Here is a 17,282-nt window from a genome sequence, read left to right on the forward strand (position 1 = left end):
TCAAAGCTTATTTTACAACAGCTGCAAGAAATTTTTAAGCAAATAAATCAAATCCATGAACACATTTCCTGCGCTTCACGCGATTTGCCGTATCCGGGTTTGTTAATTGTCAAGCGCTGTCACAATTTCAAAAGATTCCGTACCAGATCAGCGCACCAAATCTTGCTTTCGCAGCAGACCATTCGTGCTAAACTGATCTCTGTACTATTAACTTTTGATCAAGCTACAACAGTGACCTCCAGCACTTTCGAGCTAGTAGTCCCTGTCACGGTGGACATGGCGAGGTGGTACGCGTGACCAGATAGGCTAGTAATGTGGTCGAAATGGCAAGTGCATACAATGAATTTGGGAAGCACTGCCAGTGTATGTTATCAGCTTACATCTCTTGTTCCTTCCATGCCATAACCATCTGTTGGGGTTGCTAGCATCCCGGTTAGATTTCGTGATATGACGAAAAGGGGAGGGGGGGGGCACAAATTTTCACCATCATAAAGGGGGGCGTGTCTAAAAACAGGTTGAGAACAACTGCATACGCAGTTACTCAAGTATTTTATTAGCAGTTCCAAGTGTGGGTGAGCGATGCAACGCCTTTCTGCACGTGTATTGTGTATTTACCTTTATATGCGTTATTGGATTCAAAATAAATGGCCAATTAATGTCTTTCACCCAGTTAGCAAAATGTAATGACTTTGCATGGCCAGTCATACTTCGAAAATTCAATTTGACTTGACTCGAGTCACCTCAAAAACGAGTGACTGAGTCAAAATGTGCAATGACTCGTGACTCGAAGAAACTGACTTGATCCTAACACTGGACTGAGAGACCGGGAACGCAAGGCTTATCATACTGAGCACAAAAATCGCTGACAATCATGCCACAAATAATTGAAAAAGCATGTATGCGAGAGCGTTTGCTCAGTATCCAGTCTACGACACATATTTCAATTTTTTCAGTCATTAGTGAAAAATTCAGCTATTTAACACAGATTGCTCAACGGCAAGGAAAAACTATTTTATTCAAGCTCCTTTATTTACAGGATTGAAAGGGACACTGCATCGGCAAAACGAAATACGGCATGTCACTCACTAACATCGTTCGGACTGCGGAAAATCAGGGTTAGATTTATGATTAGGAATGCAGATCTCCTTGCAATAAGATTCGCAAATACATAACCTACGAGGTTAGCTGATGAGTGGGCAACCTGTCTCTTTATCACATTAGCCATCTTCATGCACAGTAGGGCTGTTCAAAAATGACATTTTCCCCCGGATTGCAGCCATTCACTGATAAAATTGTCAGGTTACCCTAAAAAAACACTGCACACCAACTTTGACGATTTTTTTTTCAATTTTACCTAATAAGTTAATAATTTCAATTGGCTCTGCGGAGGCTTACACTTGTTAGAATTGAACCAAATTTGGTGTGCAGCGTTTTTTAGGGTAACCTGACAGTTTAAACAATGATGGCTGGAATCAGGAAAAAAGTTGGATTTGAACAGCCCTAACGCAAAGTCTATCTAGCTAGGCTGCTCCTCGCCTTCTGATCCGCATAAGCGGTGTCATACAAGAGCCAAGAAGTGGGCCGTGCTACAATTCCCAGATGTGGATTCATAATGTAGGATATCGATTACACATGCAGTCGAAAACTTCATAAATACCACGAACAACAACAACGCAGGCTATGTAAATACATTACAGCTACATCGGTAACGGAATGTTTTGCTCTGCATTCAGCCGTCGCACCGCCGACACCGATAGCGCGTTTCACTGTGCTGCGATTAACCAATTGATAGCGAATGGTGAGTGAGGCAGATTCATCTGTGCCTCGCCTGGGTATTGTTTCTCTACGTTTTCATTGCGCGTAATAATTACAATTTCCAATTCCTTGGCGAAATAGAGGGGGTTCTGACATTGTTATTAGTTTTAATCAGTTGATCAGTGCGAAAATAGCATTCGGATCTAAGCAAAAATATCTATGATGCACTAATGTACACTGTACAGTGTACAGCTGTACCACACCACTCTGATGCAAAGATGACCTTACTTGATGCACACAGTCACCCAAGAATAAGGAGCTAGGCAGAAGTCAGGCGGAAAAGTTTCATTATCGACCCTTGTAAGGATCGACGTTCTTAGAGTGCGTACAGTACATGTCTGCACAAATGATCACCACACGAACCACACATATTATATTATTGATACATACAGGGATATGATGAACAGGTAATCCTCCACGGTCATCAATACACGGCACACACTCGCTCAGACACCAGACACCGCAATTCATAGAACTTTGAAATTAGCTAATACAGGGATATACAGAACTTTTTGACACATTATCCCAGACCTAATAAAAGCACTACCGTTCTGAAACACACTCGAAAACGCGATACATTCCCGGCGCAGGAACTATTGCATCGTACTGAATAAAAAAAAAAGGATATTCCAGACAATTAGACAATACGAAATCAACTGATGGCAGCGTTCCTCAATTTCGCCGACGTGACTTTGCCGTGAATTGACATCAGCGACAAATCTTTCCACAACGCTTCGCCGTCGGCAGACACCTTCAAATCGGCCTGGAACGGGAACGAGACCTATTATTTATCCAGGTCTGGAACGAACGCTTACCACATGGAATACTTTCGCATGGGCGACTTCGAACTATATAGGCTACTTTTAAAAGATTAGCTACCCGTTTGCAGTTAGTTAGAACTGTTTTTAGTCATGTTGCCGTTTTACTGACTGTTTTCAGAATTCAGAAAAACAAGAGGTTATCGAGTATAGTCAGTGTGGGTGCTCGAGCAAATATTTAGTCGATCAGAAGTGGAAATTTCCAAGAAATGTCAAAACTACATTAGACGGATGTAGTGTGTAGAAAGTAGTTTCAATGAGTAGACTTGGTCCAGGGTTCACATGCTCGCTGCAGTCCGTCAGAGGTGGCTATGCTGGGAATTGCATTATCACGACTTCTCAAATTTCAAGACAAGGAGCGCAATAGCGCAAAACTTCAAGCGGACTTGGGCAACTAGAAAATTGTCAGGTTTACCAAATTAGATCAGAATCGGGATTATAGCTACAGTTTTTTTTTCAGATTAGATATGAATTACTAAATTCCCAAAAACCTGGAAATTAATCAAGTTCGGTTCGTATCAAACCAAAGCTGATTCTCTTCAGCAAGAGAACGGCAAATGTCTGTGCAGCAGCTTGGCTCGTTTTGCACTATACAGTTCTCTTGTAGCATTCACAGGAATACCAGAAATTAGATAGGAATTAAAATCAAAGCATGGAGACATTTCACCCTAATTTAATCAAATTAGACATATAATGTATTCATAACGAAATAAACCCGGTTATTTTCAGAAACTAGTAGAGATTTCGAAAGAAACTTGGTAATTTCAAGACGCATTCCGCAACTGCGACATGAAAATTCATCCACAAAAAGTGGGTGTACTGGACCAATTGCTGTGTGTTCTTTTGTTACTAATGTGGCCATTAGGGTTATCCAAAAATAAATTTTTCCTTCAAATTTTACTGGCAACCTCATAAAATTGTTGGACACCAAAAAGATGCTGCATTTCCAATTTGACTCAATTCCTACCAGTAGGAGAAAAACCGAAAGTGTGAAACTCGCCTGCACTTTTTCCCAGACCTTCCGCTTAGGGTTCAATCGCTCTTCGGGAGTCAGATCTTTCATGCCGTCCACAAAGATCTTGTCTCCGACGCAGCTGCCTGCCGGCGGATCGAGGGGTTCCACCACCCTCGTTTCGTCCGTCCTGATACAAATCAAATCTTAGTCGCAAGCACGCAGGAACATGCTGACACGGGTGCATATCGGCCGAGAGACACAGCTTGTTTGTAGTGTCGGACAACAAGGATTTCAAGCGCCTCCAAATTAGACTAGAATTAGGGTTGAGAATTGAATTACATTCAAAATTGAAAACAAATAAAACAAAAATAAAGTTCAGTTCATATCAAATCGAATCGTCAAGGCTTCCAGGTCAAAATCGAGGTGTAACGAAAAGCAGTCGCAAAAATATGACGGCCGGGCAAAGAGACAAGGTAACACCGGCATCGACGATGCAAGGCGAGGGCTGATTGATACTACTAAGCGAGGAATAGAGTCATTCTTAATCATTAAATGTGTGAAATGATGTTTGAAGTTTTGTCCTTTCGATTGCGTTCCGTTTGCAGGGTTGTTATGACTTGAGACATGACTGGACTCGCGTCTGACTTGTCTAGACTCTAGAGTCATTTTCTCGAAATACGGAAATGACTCGACTCGAGTCAATCTGTGTATTGACTCGACTTGGACTCGAGTCATTGCGCATGACTCGAGACGCAGACGGCCAAGACCGAGATTAAATTGTAATTTAGAAGAATAGTAAAGTAACCACACAATTGGTATTTCGTCTATTGGTACTGGTACTGGAAAATGCGACCAGAAAAGTGAAAGAAAATAAGTATATTATAAATGTGAACCATTCGATATCACCAATCCGAGTCATAAAAAGTGGGTTTAACAAGTCGTCAACTAGAAACTGAGCAGTTAACACAACGACTTGGACTCGAGTCATGATACCGTGACTTGGACTCGACCCTCTGCTAGCTGACTTGGACTGGACTCAATGGTGAATTAAAATGACTCGACTTGACTCGAGTCAAAACTATAAGAGTGAGATTGTCTTGTGACTTGGAGCCTTTTGACTGGGTTACAACCCTGACTCCTTGTGCTACATGTGGGTAGGCTGCACCATTCATGCAGATAAATAGAAAGGGTGCTAGGCAAACAAGAAGTCTGAGAACGCCTCGGCTACAGGATCAGGCACTCACGTTTTCGAAGAGCACAACAGCATCGCTTGCGATTCTATGCCTCTCATTTTCTGCGGCTTCAAATTGCAGACGCCGATGATCATGCGATCCTTCAAACTATCCAGAGGCACGAGTCCGGCCAGGCCCGAGATAACAGTCCTCGGACCGCTATCGTCCCCGAAATCGATCTTCTCAAGATAGAGTGCATCGGCATCCGGGTGCTGTCCGGGGAATCGAATGTTAACAGGTAATGGGTGACATTCAACGTGAGGAAAAACAGAGGGACACAATGTAGTCGGCATTGATACTCACAGATCAATTTCATAAGTTCTCACTCCTAAATTTCTACTCCAAGAACAAGAAGATGTAGCGTTAAAACCAAACTACTCGAGTAAGTAATTTAAGACAGCGGTTCTCAACTGTCGCTCCGTGGGAGCTTTCCAGCCAATCCGCCAAATATACCGGAATAATTAGTTATTTCTTTATCATCTCAATTCAAGAATGCAGAAAGTTGTACAATTGACCATTAATCGGAGAAATGAAACATGATACTTTCACTAGACTAGGAAAGTTGGAACTTATTTTCTGCATGGTGCTGTAATATAGAGTTCATGGTTTACTTTAGACTTGGCATGTTTGAGACAATGCTGCAACTGCTGTAGGAAACCGCTCGAAAGTTGCTTATAAATCATAAGACCAGTTATATGTCTAAGACAAGACGACCCTTCAAAAAAAATTCGATATTTTTCGTCAGTACAAACCAGCGAAATTAAGCAGTCCAATAGAGGCTCGGAAACAGCAAAGCCGTATTTATTTCAAAAGAAACCGAACAATAAAAACCAACTTGGCGATTTTTAACATGTCTTCGTCATACAGAAACTCTAATAGAGCCACATAAAACTACGTCCAATGTCAAAATGGCAGCGTGAAATGAAGTCTCCTGCATTGTGTATTAAGTTGCACACATTTGCCATATTACGATTGGTTTTTAGAAGAGATGTCAAGTTGAAGTGGAAGTAGTGTATAAACCTTGGTAGTAGTAGTAGTAGTACGAGAAGGCAAGCTCACATGTGTATAGAAGTAATTCGTCACTGAACCTGAACAGCTCTGGATAAGAATCAAAACACACGCACCTTTTCCGCCGATATCACCTTTCCGACTCTCAACTCCACTTTGCTGGCGATCTGTGCATCGTCTACGGCGGCTGCAGGCGAGCCTTTCGACTCTTTAAAAGTAATAAGCATCTTTCGGCCTAGGTAGTACGACTGGGCACAAGATTAGATCATTCGAATTCAACTCAAGTAGAAACTCTAGAAAGTAATGAGATATGATTTTTCCGAACACTAAAATAAAAGGCCCCGCTCCTGAGAGCCATTTTAGCAAAGAGAATTGCAGTTTCGATACGATTTCCCAACAAGGAGTGACTTGGAACTTTGATTGGTCGCCGTGGCTTGAATTGTCGACTCGAAGCCTAAAACTCAATTCAAAGTCTAATCCCACAGATAGCCTACTCGATTTTACACAACCCTATCAGCGAGCGGTTTAGAAGGACCTACTTTTGGCCGGTTTCGGGTATGCCTTCGCCGTCAATTCCTTGAGCTCCTTGCTATGAAACCTCTTCCGGATCGGGTCCAGCAGCCGATCCAGCGCCATTTGCAACGAGCTTTTGAGGTCGCCGGGGTGCACTTTCTGAAAACAACCCGTTTTATCAGCGATCAGGACACGACCGCCCGTCATCCCTGTTATTCTCCTAAAATTTTCCAGGAACCCTCACGGTAAACATCACGGAATATAACGTGCCCCGCAGGCTTGTCGATATGTGAACAGCAGTCTGTTAGACAACATAGCAATTCATGGAATTAACGGTCATTTCTGAATTCCCTTTTAAATATATTTTATTTAATTTATAATTTTCTTCCTCTAATAGTCTCATTTCTACCTGTTGGAATTGAGCCAAATTTGGTGTGCAGCGTCTTTATGGCCAACCTAACAATTTTATCGAATAGCCAGCAGAATTTGAAGAAAAAGTTAATTTTGAACAACCCTAATGCCTACTGTGCAGTAGGGGTGTTCAAAAATGATTTTTTTCTCAAATTGTACTGGCTACTTGATACAATTGTTAGGTGGCCTAGTTCAAGCTTACACACCAAATTTGGTTCAATTCCAACCAGTAGCTGCATTGCTAGGGGAGATGAAACGTTCATCTATTATATAAAAATTCTTGAAATTTTTTTCAAAATTTTCTGTTCACCCCATGAATAATTAAAGAATTTACCTCTGTAAATATCATTTTATTCAAATCCAAAACTTTTTGACGGCAATACCGCCGCTTCCACTGGTTGGAATTGAGCCAAATTTGGTGAACATCGTCTCTATAGAAAACTTAACAATTTCATTTTGAATTTTTTTCATTTAATTTTAATAAGTAAATAATAAGTGAAGAACTTTCTTCTCCTATAGCAATGCGGCTACAGGTTGGAATTGAACCAAATTTGGTGTGCAGGCTTCAATTAGTTAACTAAACAATTTTATCAAGTTGACGGTAGAATTCGAGAAGAAAAAGTCATTTTTGAACACCCCTACTGTGCAGTCTCAAAATCGAACGTTTAAATGTTCCATAGTATATTGCGCAGTGGAAATCTGTTCACTCCCTGCAACACCCAGTTGAAGACATGTGGACACAGGACACAAATACCAACCTCGTCGGCAAAATCTTTTTCTAGTTCCGCGAAAGTCTTGTAAATCACATTTCCGCCGAATTCCTCCTTTCGACAGACTTGAAACTCTACAAACAAAGAGATGGTGTGAAAACACATCTCACCCCACTATGGTGATTGCCAAAGCAAAAAAATAGTTTCTCCTAAAAACAAATTGCTGAGTGGAAGTAAAAGTAGCCAAAAATTACTCGAGTACTCCTGATAAGTAATTGTTACTGACCACCTAGTTCAATGATAACACTGGTCAACACATATTCTTAGGCAGACAAAGTAAGAGTGGTTTTGGGGGTTCTGAAGGGCACTGATTCCGAATATGACCTTGGTTTTTTCAAATTGGCTCTTGTTGTGGAAATAACCCATGGGGCTATTTTGACCAAAATCTCCCATTTTCGCGGTTGTAGCTAGATATAAAATCGAATGTACCCTTACGTCCGATACTATCGATGGTTGGATCAGCGTATCACAAAGTCGCGAAGTGGATTGCGAGATATCTTGAGCCGGTGAGTTTGTTCTATGGTGGTAACTGCATTCGTGACTCGTTCACATTTGCTGATACCATTCGTAATGTTGATCTCGATGAGTCCGAAATCTCTATGTGTTCGTTTGATATATCTAGTTTATTCACGAACGTGCCAGTTCAAGAGACTATAGAGATTTGTGCCAATGAACTCTATGGTGGTGTCCTTCCATCTCCTCCATTCTCAAGGTCTTCTTTTGTTAAATTAATGCGATTGATCACTTGTGATGTCGAATTTAGTTTCAATAACACCATATATACACAGATCGATGGTGTTGCAATGGGATCGCCGCTTGGTCCCATTCTGGCTAACATTTTTGTGGGGTATTACGAAAAACGGTTATTCGAAGATATTGATCGACCATTAATGTATCAAAGATATGTTGATGACACCTTCGCCATATTTGAAAATGAATCCCAGTGTGATTTGTTTCTGAGCAAATTGAATGGTCTTCACCCATCACTGAAATTCACCATGGAAAAAGAGGTTAATAATTCATTAGCATTCCTTGATGTTGTAGTGGAAAAGACGGGTGCTAATTTTGTTACATCAGTTTACCGTAAGCCTACATTCAGTGGGCAATACATTTCGTGGGATTCTTTCTGTCCAGTAAAACGTAAAGTAAATTTGATAAGAACTCTGGTACACAGGGCTCTGATGATTTGTAGTAAAGTCAAACTTGATTCTGAATTGGAGAACATTCGGTCAATCTTTCAGTCAAATGGTTATCCTGATCATATCATTAAAATGACCATAGATCGTAAACTCAAAGATTTCAGAAAAGTTAAACCGTTTGGACCTAGAAAATGTCCTGTTTATTTGCATCTTCCTTGGATTGGGAAAGTGTCCAACAGGTTTGAAAAACAAATTAAATCGTCAGTGAGTCATTGTTTTTCACAAGTAGAACCTCAGATAATCTTCATGACGAAATCTCTGATGCCTGCAACGCAAAAGGATGTGCTACCTGCGACAAATCAAAGCAACATAATATATGAATACACGTGCCGATGTGACAGTCGGTATGTAGGTCGCACGTCTCAGCGCTTGCAGCAAAGAATTCGCCAGCATGTCCCACGGCAAATTAGAATAAATAATGTTTCTCCAACTCCTTCATCGCAGTCTGTTGACACACTGCGTGATTATGATCAAGTTACTGCTTGTAATTCGGCTATTGGACAGCATCTCTTATCCCATCCAGAATGTGCTGATCATTACAATGACAGTCAATTTTCTATACTTGCTCGTGGCCGTTCTCTTTTTCATTTAAAGGTCCTGGAATCTACGATCATAAAGCTACGAAAGCCGATTCTCTGTCGCCAGAAGGAACGCCTCTACACTCTTGGAATATTTCATTAATGTTATGTGTTGTGTTTTCGGTTATTTATAACCGAATATGTACTCGTTAACGTTTGTTTTGTACCGTTACTACCGTATCTAGCCCGTCTATTAGTAGTTTGTTTTTGTTATTATTACGTCATACAGACAAAATAGTTCTTACATTTCGAATTTGATTCACCCTATCACTAACGTTCGCTACTGATGAGAGTTAGTCGAAAAGCTTTTAGCGAATAAATTAACAATATGAAGTTATTGTTTCGAGATATAAAATCGGCTCAGTCGTACTATAAGGTTTAGAAATTCAATCTACTTGTTGTTTTTACAGACAGAAGACTCTTTTAAATCAAAATACAGCAACAGCACTATATTTGGGGGTAGTAGATTTATCATAGTTTCAGAATTTCACAGATATCATGTAGGCCTACATAAATAAACTCCAATCATGTACATAAGTATTTAACTACATAATCAAATAACGTGTCATTAATTCAATCAGTTTTGGGTCAATTACCTATTGTAAATTTGAAATAATCAGTTATATAATATTATTGATAGATTTTAAATCACACTTGTTTTTTGTACGGTTTTCGCCTGTGAGCTATTTAGCGCAATTTCTCAAAAGGTCCCGGCAATGGTCTGACATAATATGTTGAATTTTTTGTCTCATCTGCCCTGTTATCTTTCTTTTGTTGTTCTGATGTCTTGGTAGAACCTCTACCCTTGCTAATCAACAAGATGATCGGGAAATATATAAATGATGACTGAACAGGAAGTGAACTTTTATACTCATACTTGTGCTCAAGTTTTCGATATGCAGATACGAATTTTTGGACCAACTGCTTGTAGTTGGGTGCTTTGTGATCATCTAAAAATTATTTACTACATCCTAGGAGAAATTACATGCAGTGAACTCCTTGCTAATGTGAAATTGGATTCTTTCATCGGTATTCAAATATACCAGATACTAGATTTAAGCTTCTCGTTTGATAGGGTTACTAGGTATACCCACTTTGTTGACTCAGCGGGAAATAATCCATTTACCAGTCAAAAGAAATGAGACGCATATGAGTATTGTAGTTAAGTCTTTGAAGGACAAATTTTACAGTTTTATACTCTCTTTAATCTTTATAGAATGACCAATTGATGCAGGAGAATATGAATTTCCGTTGTGCAAAAGTACTATTTTTAGGCTTGACAAACTGCTTTTTTAACAAACAAATATTTCACATCATGTCATGTTAATATTGATACTTTGATAGAATGACTAAGAAAGACATGTGAGGGTTCTTCATAGTCAATTAGCTATTTATGTACAGTATAAAATTAGAAAAAACTACGATTTTCTTCCAACCAAGTGAAATATTTAAGGGTAAATACAGTAATTTTGGGCTTTTTAGGGGTATAAATATCTTCTGACAAAGAGCCAATCTGACAGAACTAATGTGATATTCGTAATCAGCAACTTCAAAAACCCCAGAAACGGCTCTCAGATGGTCTGCCTAAAAAAATTTTTTCATTTTGTTGGCCAGTGTAATTATTCGACAAAAAAAAAATATCAGTAAGCGATTTACAAAAATTACTGGGGACTATTATAGGAATCTTTAAAGGTCTAGCTCAGTGGTTCCCAACCTTTTTCGACTCATCGCCCCCTTTTCAAGCTCGACACCGATCATCGCCCCCCTAATTTTGTGAACCGAAAAATGGGCATACAATCTGTAATCACCGGCGGGTTGACTGAAAAAAAAAAAAAAAGTCAACTTTTCGGCTCGATGTCGAATTTTACACTACTGCAACTAAATTTTGGTGAGTTGACTAAAAAAAAAAGGTCATTTCTCCGATTTGACTCCAATATAGCCGTTTTACCGCATCATCGCCCCCCTATCGCCCCCTTCGCTATTTTCGCCCCCTTTGTCCATTTTCGCCCCCCTATCGCCCCCTTCGTCATTTTCGCCCCCCTAGACCGCCAAATCGCCCCCTGGGGGGCGATATCGCCCACGTTGGGAACCACTGGTCTAGCTCATGAAAATCGGCGCTCAAAGTTTTTCTAATGAATCACAAAATTGTTTTCAGTTAAAAGTCCTCCCTTTTAGCCAGAAGTACCACAGCGTTTTGAAAATCTCAGAAACTGTTTCGAGAAAGTTCTACTTCGCGAGCAATATGAAACACTGTACCTCGTCACTAAGCATAAGCACCAATGCTACTTACCTCCATGAACGGGAAACATGACGTGCTTCACAAAAGACAGAGGTCCGTTGTTTGCGATGTTACCCGGTTCGCAAAATGCCTTCTTTAATTTTCTTTTCAACGCGGCAGTGTCGTCCAGTAGATCGATTTTCGAGTCCTGATAAGAGAGTAAAAAATTGCAATAAACAGTGAGAATATGAATGTGAATGGTAACTTTCACTGTCCATAGCAATATCATTCATCATTCTCGGTGGCATATTTTGATTTTATTTGATGCGTTTGAACAGGAACCTTCTATATTCCAATAAATTGCTCGCCATTTGGCAGTCTGGTAACGCAGTTACACTTGTCAATGATTGTACCGTTTTAAAATTGTATGGTTTGATAAAAATGGGAGCAGGGCTGATATTAAAACATCACACGAGTGGTTTATCGCTGTACGTACACCAGCGTTATGTAGTAAAGTGAGTTCTGGTGCGACCATAACGCCATCGATACTGAGTGATTGTGTTGACACATGATTCCGCATCCTTACACAAAATGACAATATGGCACCTATGCTCGCAGTTGCACAGAATTCCATTGCTATGCTTTCAAAATCAGAACAAAATCACGACGGCCAACACATATAAAACACACCTCGTCCGAAGAGCTCATTTTTGATCCCGTCAATCCCGGCACCATCGGATTCATCAAATGAATTCGCTTCGCGTATCCCAAAGCCGGAAGATACTGGAGAAAAGGAAGAGCGGAGATTTCGCGAACACCGCAACCCAGCATCGTTTGCGATTCAACAAACCTTTTCTGCGAAAGTGAAGATCTTTCTTTGATCCACGCCCCCGAACTGCGCGTCCACTCCGAGGTATTGTTCGTCCAACGCCTGGTAGAAACAAACCGCATCAGGCGCGTAGCCAGCCGAGAAAAAACGGGGATGAAAACAGACAATGTTGTAAATTCAAATAGATTAATCGGATATTCATATTGATCAGTGCTTTTCAACCTATTGGACGGTACACACTTGTGCGGATGAACAAAATTGCAGTGCGGATGAAAACTGTATCACTTCTGTCACTATTTGGACATACATCTTTTGTTTTAACCGGGTTCCGAGTTCCTAAATAGCAGGAATTTCTAGTGAAGTGGACACATGGACTTGAATTTGCAAGTTAAATTGAAAACAAAACTGGTTTATGTCGAAATTATATGGTCAAAGTCAAAATTTCCAAAAATGGTCATAAGACTGTTTGGTTTTCCAGCGACGATATATCCAACTTTTTCTGGACATAAACTAATACTAATAAGCTTGAAACGATAATAAAATCAGTGGCTCCCTAACTTTTGTCATTGTGACGCATTTGGGAAAACTTGTTTGACTTCTGACGCACCGCTAATCGCAGCTTTCACAGTACCTCTGATTTGAAAGCGGCTATATATACAAATAAAGACCCGGCTGCCATCCAAGCACTAGCTCTCGCTAATTTTGTCGAAACGGGCTTTAGCGCACCAGTTGATATCGGAACAAAGAAAAAAAAGTTGTCTTCTCGACAAGACACTTGATAGCCTAATACGGGGAGCTTCGTAGCTAGAAGTTGTACCAAACTGGTCTGAAATTACCAGAAATATTTTGCAGAAACCGAGTCATTGACAGCCTGTAGCCTAATTGAAGTTTGAACTCTCTTCATTTTGATTTTGTGTAATAATTTTGGCTGGTTGGTTCTGATGAAATTTTCGCAAAAGTGCTCGTGAATCCAAAAAAGGTTGGTAAGCACTGATCTGGATAGATACTAATTGCGACACCAAATATCTACACTCGTTTTTCCGAGCAACGACGATTACCTGAAGTCCTGGATACAGCAGACCGCTGAGGAGCGGGTGATCGACCTGTTTCACGACTTCAGCACCGGCTTTCTTGGCATCGTGCTACAATATAAAAGAAAATCGACATCAACGGAAACAGGAATTATACGTATAATACCATTCGACATGGGTGTTCTGTCAGTTGCTGAAAAGAGAAACTGATAGCCAATCTAGCAAGAGGCAAACAACCCTCATTTCAAGTATTTAAGAAATGATGCGAAGTGTCGCAAATGACAGCGGCCTTGAAGCGGATAAATAATCATCAGCATACCTAACTGGGAGGATCTTCTAAAGCCTACTGGAACTACTTACTCAAGTGGCTATATCATTCTAGTACTTGAACTTCCACTAGAGACCTTTTTAGGCAAACTGCTTAGGCCTACTTTCACACTTTTCATTTTCCACTTCTATGAGTGAAATGTATAAAGAGTCAAGCGAAATAGCCCTGTAACACAGTATCTGAATATATATCTTAAAATTGCACCAATTTATTGTGTCATCAGTCATTTTGCGTTACTTGCAAAGATTCATCTTACATTTAAAAACATAGTCACCACTGAAAAACTGCTACATGTACACAACCCATTGATCAAATCTACTTGCTGAAATTATGAGATTATGTTCCGCGAATTATGCTCATCTCACGCAGTACATTGTAATTGAAACATACCTCTGTCACCAAAGATGACAACCGGTACACATCCAAAGTGTATTCTTTACTGAGCTGGTAATCGGTTCCTTGAATAAATCGTAATTTTTCGAGGGGCACACCCAGTGCTTCCAACATAGCTTTGATAAGATTTTCATAATACCTTGAAACAGAACAGGCTAGTGTCGTTGCGATAGAGTTAGTGAAAAAAAATTGCATACTTTGTCCTTAGTTGTAGGAGTTCCCACGGTGCCTTCATATTGTCAAGGTAAGCATGAAGATCAGCTAACAAGATGGTAACCTGAACAAAAAAGAAAATAACTGTTTGTCTCCACAGTTTGGGATGTGTGAAATATACAATATACAATTGCAGTGGCAATTCAATTTCATTAGTATTGTAGGCTATTTCTAGTGTGCACCATCGTTTTTAGAAATCCGTGAGCGTGTCATCGTGTCGCAGAAGTCGCACTTAAAAATGTAATAATTCATACTAATTCACTTTAAATCATCCATGATTAAATTTTTGAAGAGGCTACCGAATCAACGTCATTCAAATACCGGTAGATGAAATATTTGCCCTCGAAATTTAACCCTGACCAGATCTAGAACTTTTTGGTACATCACACACTTGTAACAAAAGCATAAGCCTAGCAGATAAGTTCCTACTGGTTTGACGCAATGGTTGGCAAATCTGGCATCGCATGATTCCGCATGCCGCGAAAACCGATTCCAAATTGCTTCAGCTACTAGAGACAAAAACAGTATGCCAGACTGGAAACAGTGGTTGTTTTTGACAATAAGTTGTACGTGACTGATGGGCGTCTTGCATAGAATAAATTAGTAATAAAAAAATAATCACAACTGAAGTTGGCACCAACTCTGGACATTTATAATGCTGTTGAGAAATTCAGTGACTATAAAGAACGCACCCACTATATTACGCATGACTCAGAGACCTGCAGCCTGTTCTTGATTACCGGTAGGCTATAACTATAGGTTGCCGGTAGGGCTGGGCAAAATCGAGTACCTGAGTGATTCGATTCTGAATCACGTAATATGCTTCGAGTCGAGTCGAGTAATCGAGTATCACCAATTATGACGTCATAACAGAATGTATTACGTCAAAGTTCAAATTTGCACCGTATTTGCTACCACAAAGAATAATGCAGGTTATCCATCTCGTATAAAAGACACTCTGGTATTTCATCGACCATACCGATTTCATTTCACTTGGTGAAAATGTTGTGGGATTATCATGACTTCGTAAATGCGCTACGTCCAGTAACCTTCGTAGGTTTGTACTATATTTCGTAAGCTACAATACCGCCAATCAAGGTTTCAAGGCTTCAACAGTTAAAATTAATATCGAAACTAGATTTCTCGTTGATAAAATAACTTTCAGTGGCGAGAGAAGCGTATCATTTCATTACTCGAAAAAATCGTAATTTACTACTCGACTCGAATCATTAAAATTAATACTCGATTCAGATTCGAGTACTCGAATCATTGTGCCCAGCCCTAGTTGCCGGTGAACCCAGCCTTACCAACTCGGCCCTAGGTGAACTCGTACCTCGGGAACTTTTGTATTAACGGATTGAGTAAGCGGGGGAGATAACGCGACGCTCACATACTCTACTTGTTTGTTCTGTGGTATTCATGGTGTTTCTCGAATACTATGGACCTCCGTGAATTCCGCCCCCGAACAATTTTGAATTAAAGCTGGGAGCTGGGATATTAGGGATGGCGGAGGTGGGATATTAGGGTTGGTGAAGGTGGGATATTAGGGTTGGTGGAGGTGGGATATTGGGGTTGCCGGAGGTGGGATAGTAGGGTTGCCGGAGGTGGGATATTAGGGTTGCCGGAGGTGGGATATTAGGGTTGCCGGAGGTGGCATATTAGGGTTGCCGGGGGTGGGATATTAGGGTTGCCGGGGGTTGGATATTGGGGTTGGGGGAGGGTTGATATTGAGGTTGCCGGAGGTGGGATATTAGTGTTGCCGGAGGTGGGATATTAGGGTTGCTGGGGGTGGGATATTAGGGTTGCCGGGGGTGGAATATTACGGTTGCTGGGGGTGGGATATTAGGGTTGCCGGAGGTGGGATATTAGGGTTGCCGGGGGTGGGATATTGGGGTTGCCGGGGTGGGATATTAGGGTTGGGGGAGGGGGGATATTAGGGTTGCCGGGGGTGGGATATTAGGGTTGCCGGAGGTGGGATATTAGGGTTGCCAGAGGTGGGATATTAGGGTTGCCGGAGGTGGGATATTAGGGTTGCCGGGGTGGGATATCAGGGTTGGGGGAGGGGGGATATTAGGGTTGCCGGTGAATACAAAATTTCCCGAGGGCGGAATTCACTGAGGGCCGTGAGGTAGAAGTATAAGTAACGCAAGCTGACGGAGACGAAGTTAATCATGTTATGTCATTCTTTCCATACGGCCAAAGGCCACGAGCTGCAAAGCTGCATTTTTAATTCGAAATTGTTCAGGGACGGAATTCACCGAAACAAACAAGTAGAGTATGTGAGCGTCGCGTTATCTCCCCCGCATGCTTGTGAATACAAAATTTCCCGAGGGCCGAGTTCACCGAGGTCCGAGTTTGTAAGGCTGGGTTCACCGAGGGCTGGGTTCACTGGTAATCATAACTATAATAGGAATATGGACTGGAATTCAAGTCATTATTCCTAATCTACCTAAAAATAATTACAATATGATTAGCTCAAAAGGAGTAGCCTACGCCGTAAGACAACATACTTGAACAACAGCAGGCACTTACATGACAGCCAGCCTTCAGGAAATCAGCGATTTTCGTCATCGGGACGAAATAGGCGATGTGAGGCTTTCCCGTTGTTGCGGTCCCCCAATATATTTTGATGTCACCGACTTTCAACAGTTCAGTTAGCTTCTCTTCTCCAAGAACCTCCTAAAATAAGAATATCAAAAATATTCTCCGCATAAACACTAATGATTTCATCGCAACAGTCTCTTACATGGAGGTTTCTCGAAATCAATTTCTTCTTCTCATCAGGTGACAAGCAATTCTCGCTCATTATGTTGCTTTTCAAGTAACAGATGGGAATAGATGCCTATAATGTAAAATAACTCAGTAATTCTCCAATTACAGTATCTATATTCCTATTATTCTCCAATATCTAAAAATTCTGCTGCCGAAGCTGAACTAAAAAGCAGATGATGAAACCAGGCGAAATGTTTTC

General features: G+C 40.8%; 1 protein-coding gene across 2 annotated transcripts in view; it reads right to left on the reverse strand.

Annotated features, from left to right (window-relative positions):
- Positions 1–1,587: 1,587 nt before the first annotated feature.
- LOC145452069 (tyrosine--tRNA ligase, cytoplasmic-like) overlaps positions 1,588–17,282 on the reverse strand; it is a 539,006-nt gene continuing 523,311 nt past the window's right edge. Inside the window, exons 2-15 of one of the 2 annotated variants that reach the window (XM_080330283.1) lie at positions 17,058–17,152; positions 16,844–16,990; positions 14,296–14,375; positions 14,096–14,237; positions 13,405–13,488; positions 12,368–12,448; positions 12,208–12,300; positions 11,590–11,725; positions 7,511–7,596; positions 6,368–6,500; positions 5,945–6,036; positions 4,833–5,032; positions 3,634–3,775; positions 1,588–2,578 (exon numbers count right to left, since the gene is read on the reverse strand). In XM_080330283.1, the coding sequence (XP_080186409.1) occupies positions 2,468–2,578; positions 3,634–3,775; positions 4,833–5,032; positions 5,945–6,036; positions 6,368–6,500; positions 7,511–7,596; positions 11,590–11,725; positions 12,208–12,300; positions 12,368–12,448; positions 13,405–13,488; positions 14,096–14,237; positions 14,296–14,375; positions 16,844–16,990; positions 17,058–17,117 (1,587 nt within the window). In that variant the 5' untranslated portion in view covers positions 17,118–17,152 and the 3' untranslated portion in view covers positions 1,588–2,467. Of the gene's footprint in view, positions 2,579–3,633; positions 3,776–4,832; positions 5,033–5,944; positions 6,037–6,367; positions 6,501–7,510; positions 7,597–11,589; positions 11,726–12,207; positions 12,301–12,367; positions 12,449–13,404; positions 13,489–14,095; positions 14,238–14,295; positions 14,376–16,843; positions 16,991–17,057; positions 17,250–17,282 lie in introns of those variants that run through there. The other variant, XM_080330282.1, reaches the window with a different exon arrangement.

This window comes from Botryllus schlosseri, chromosome 12 (genome assembly GCF_051294905.1).
Source record: "Botryllus schlosseri isolate E-star chromosome 12, Bs_hap1, whole genome shotgun sequence".
NCBI lineage: Eukaryota > Metazoa > Chordata > Ascidiacea > Stolidobranchia > Styelidae > Botryllus > Botryllus schlosseri.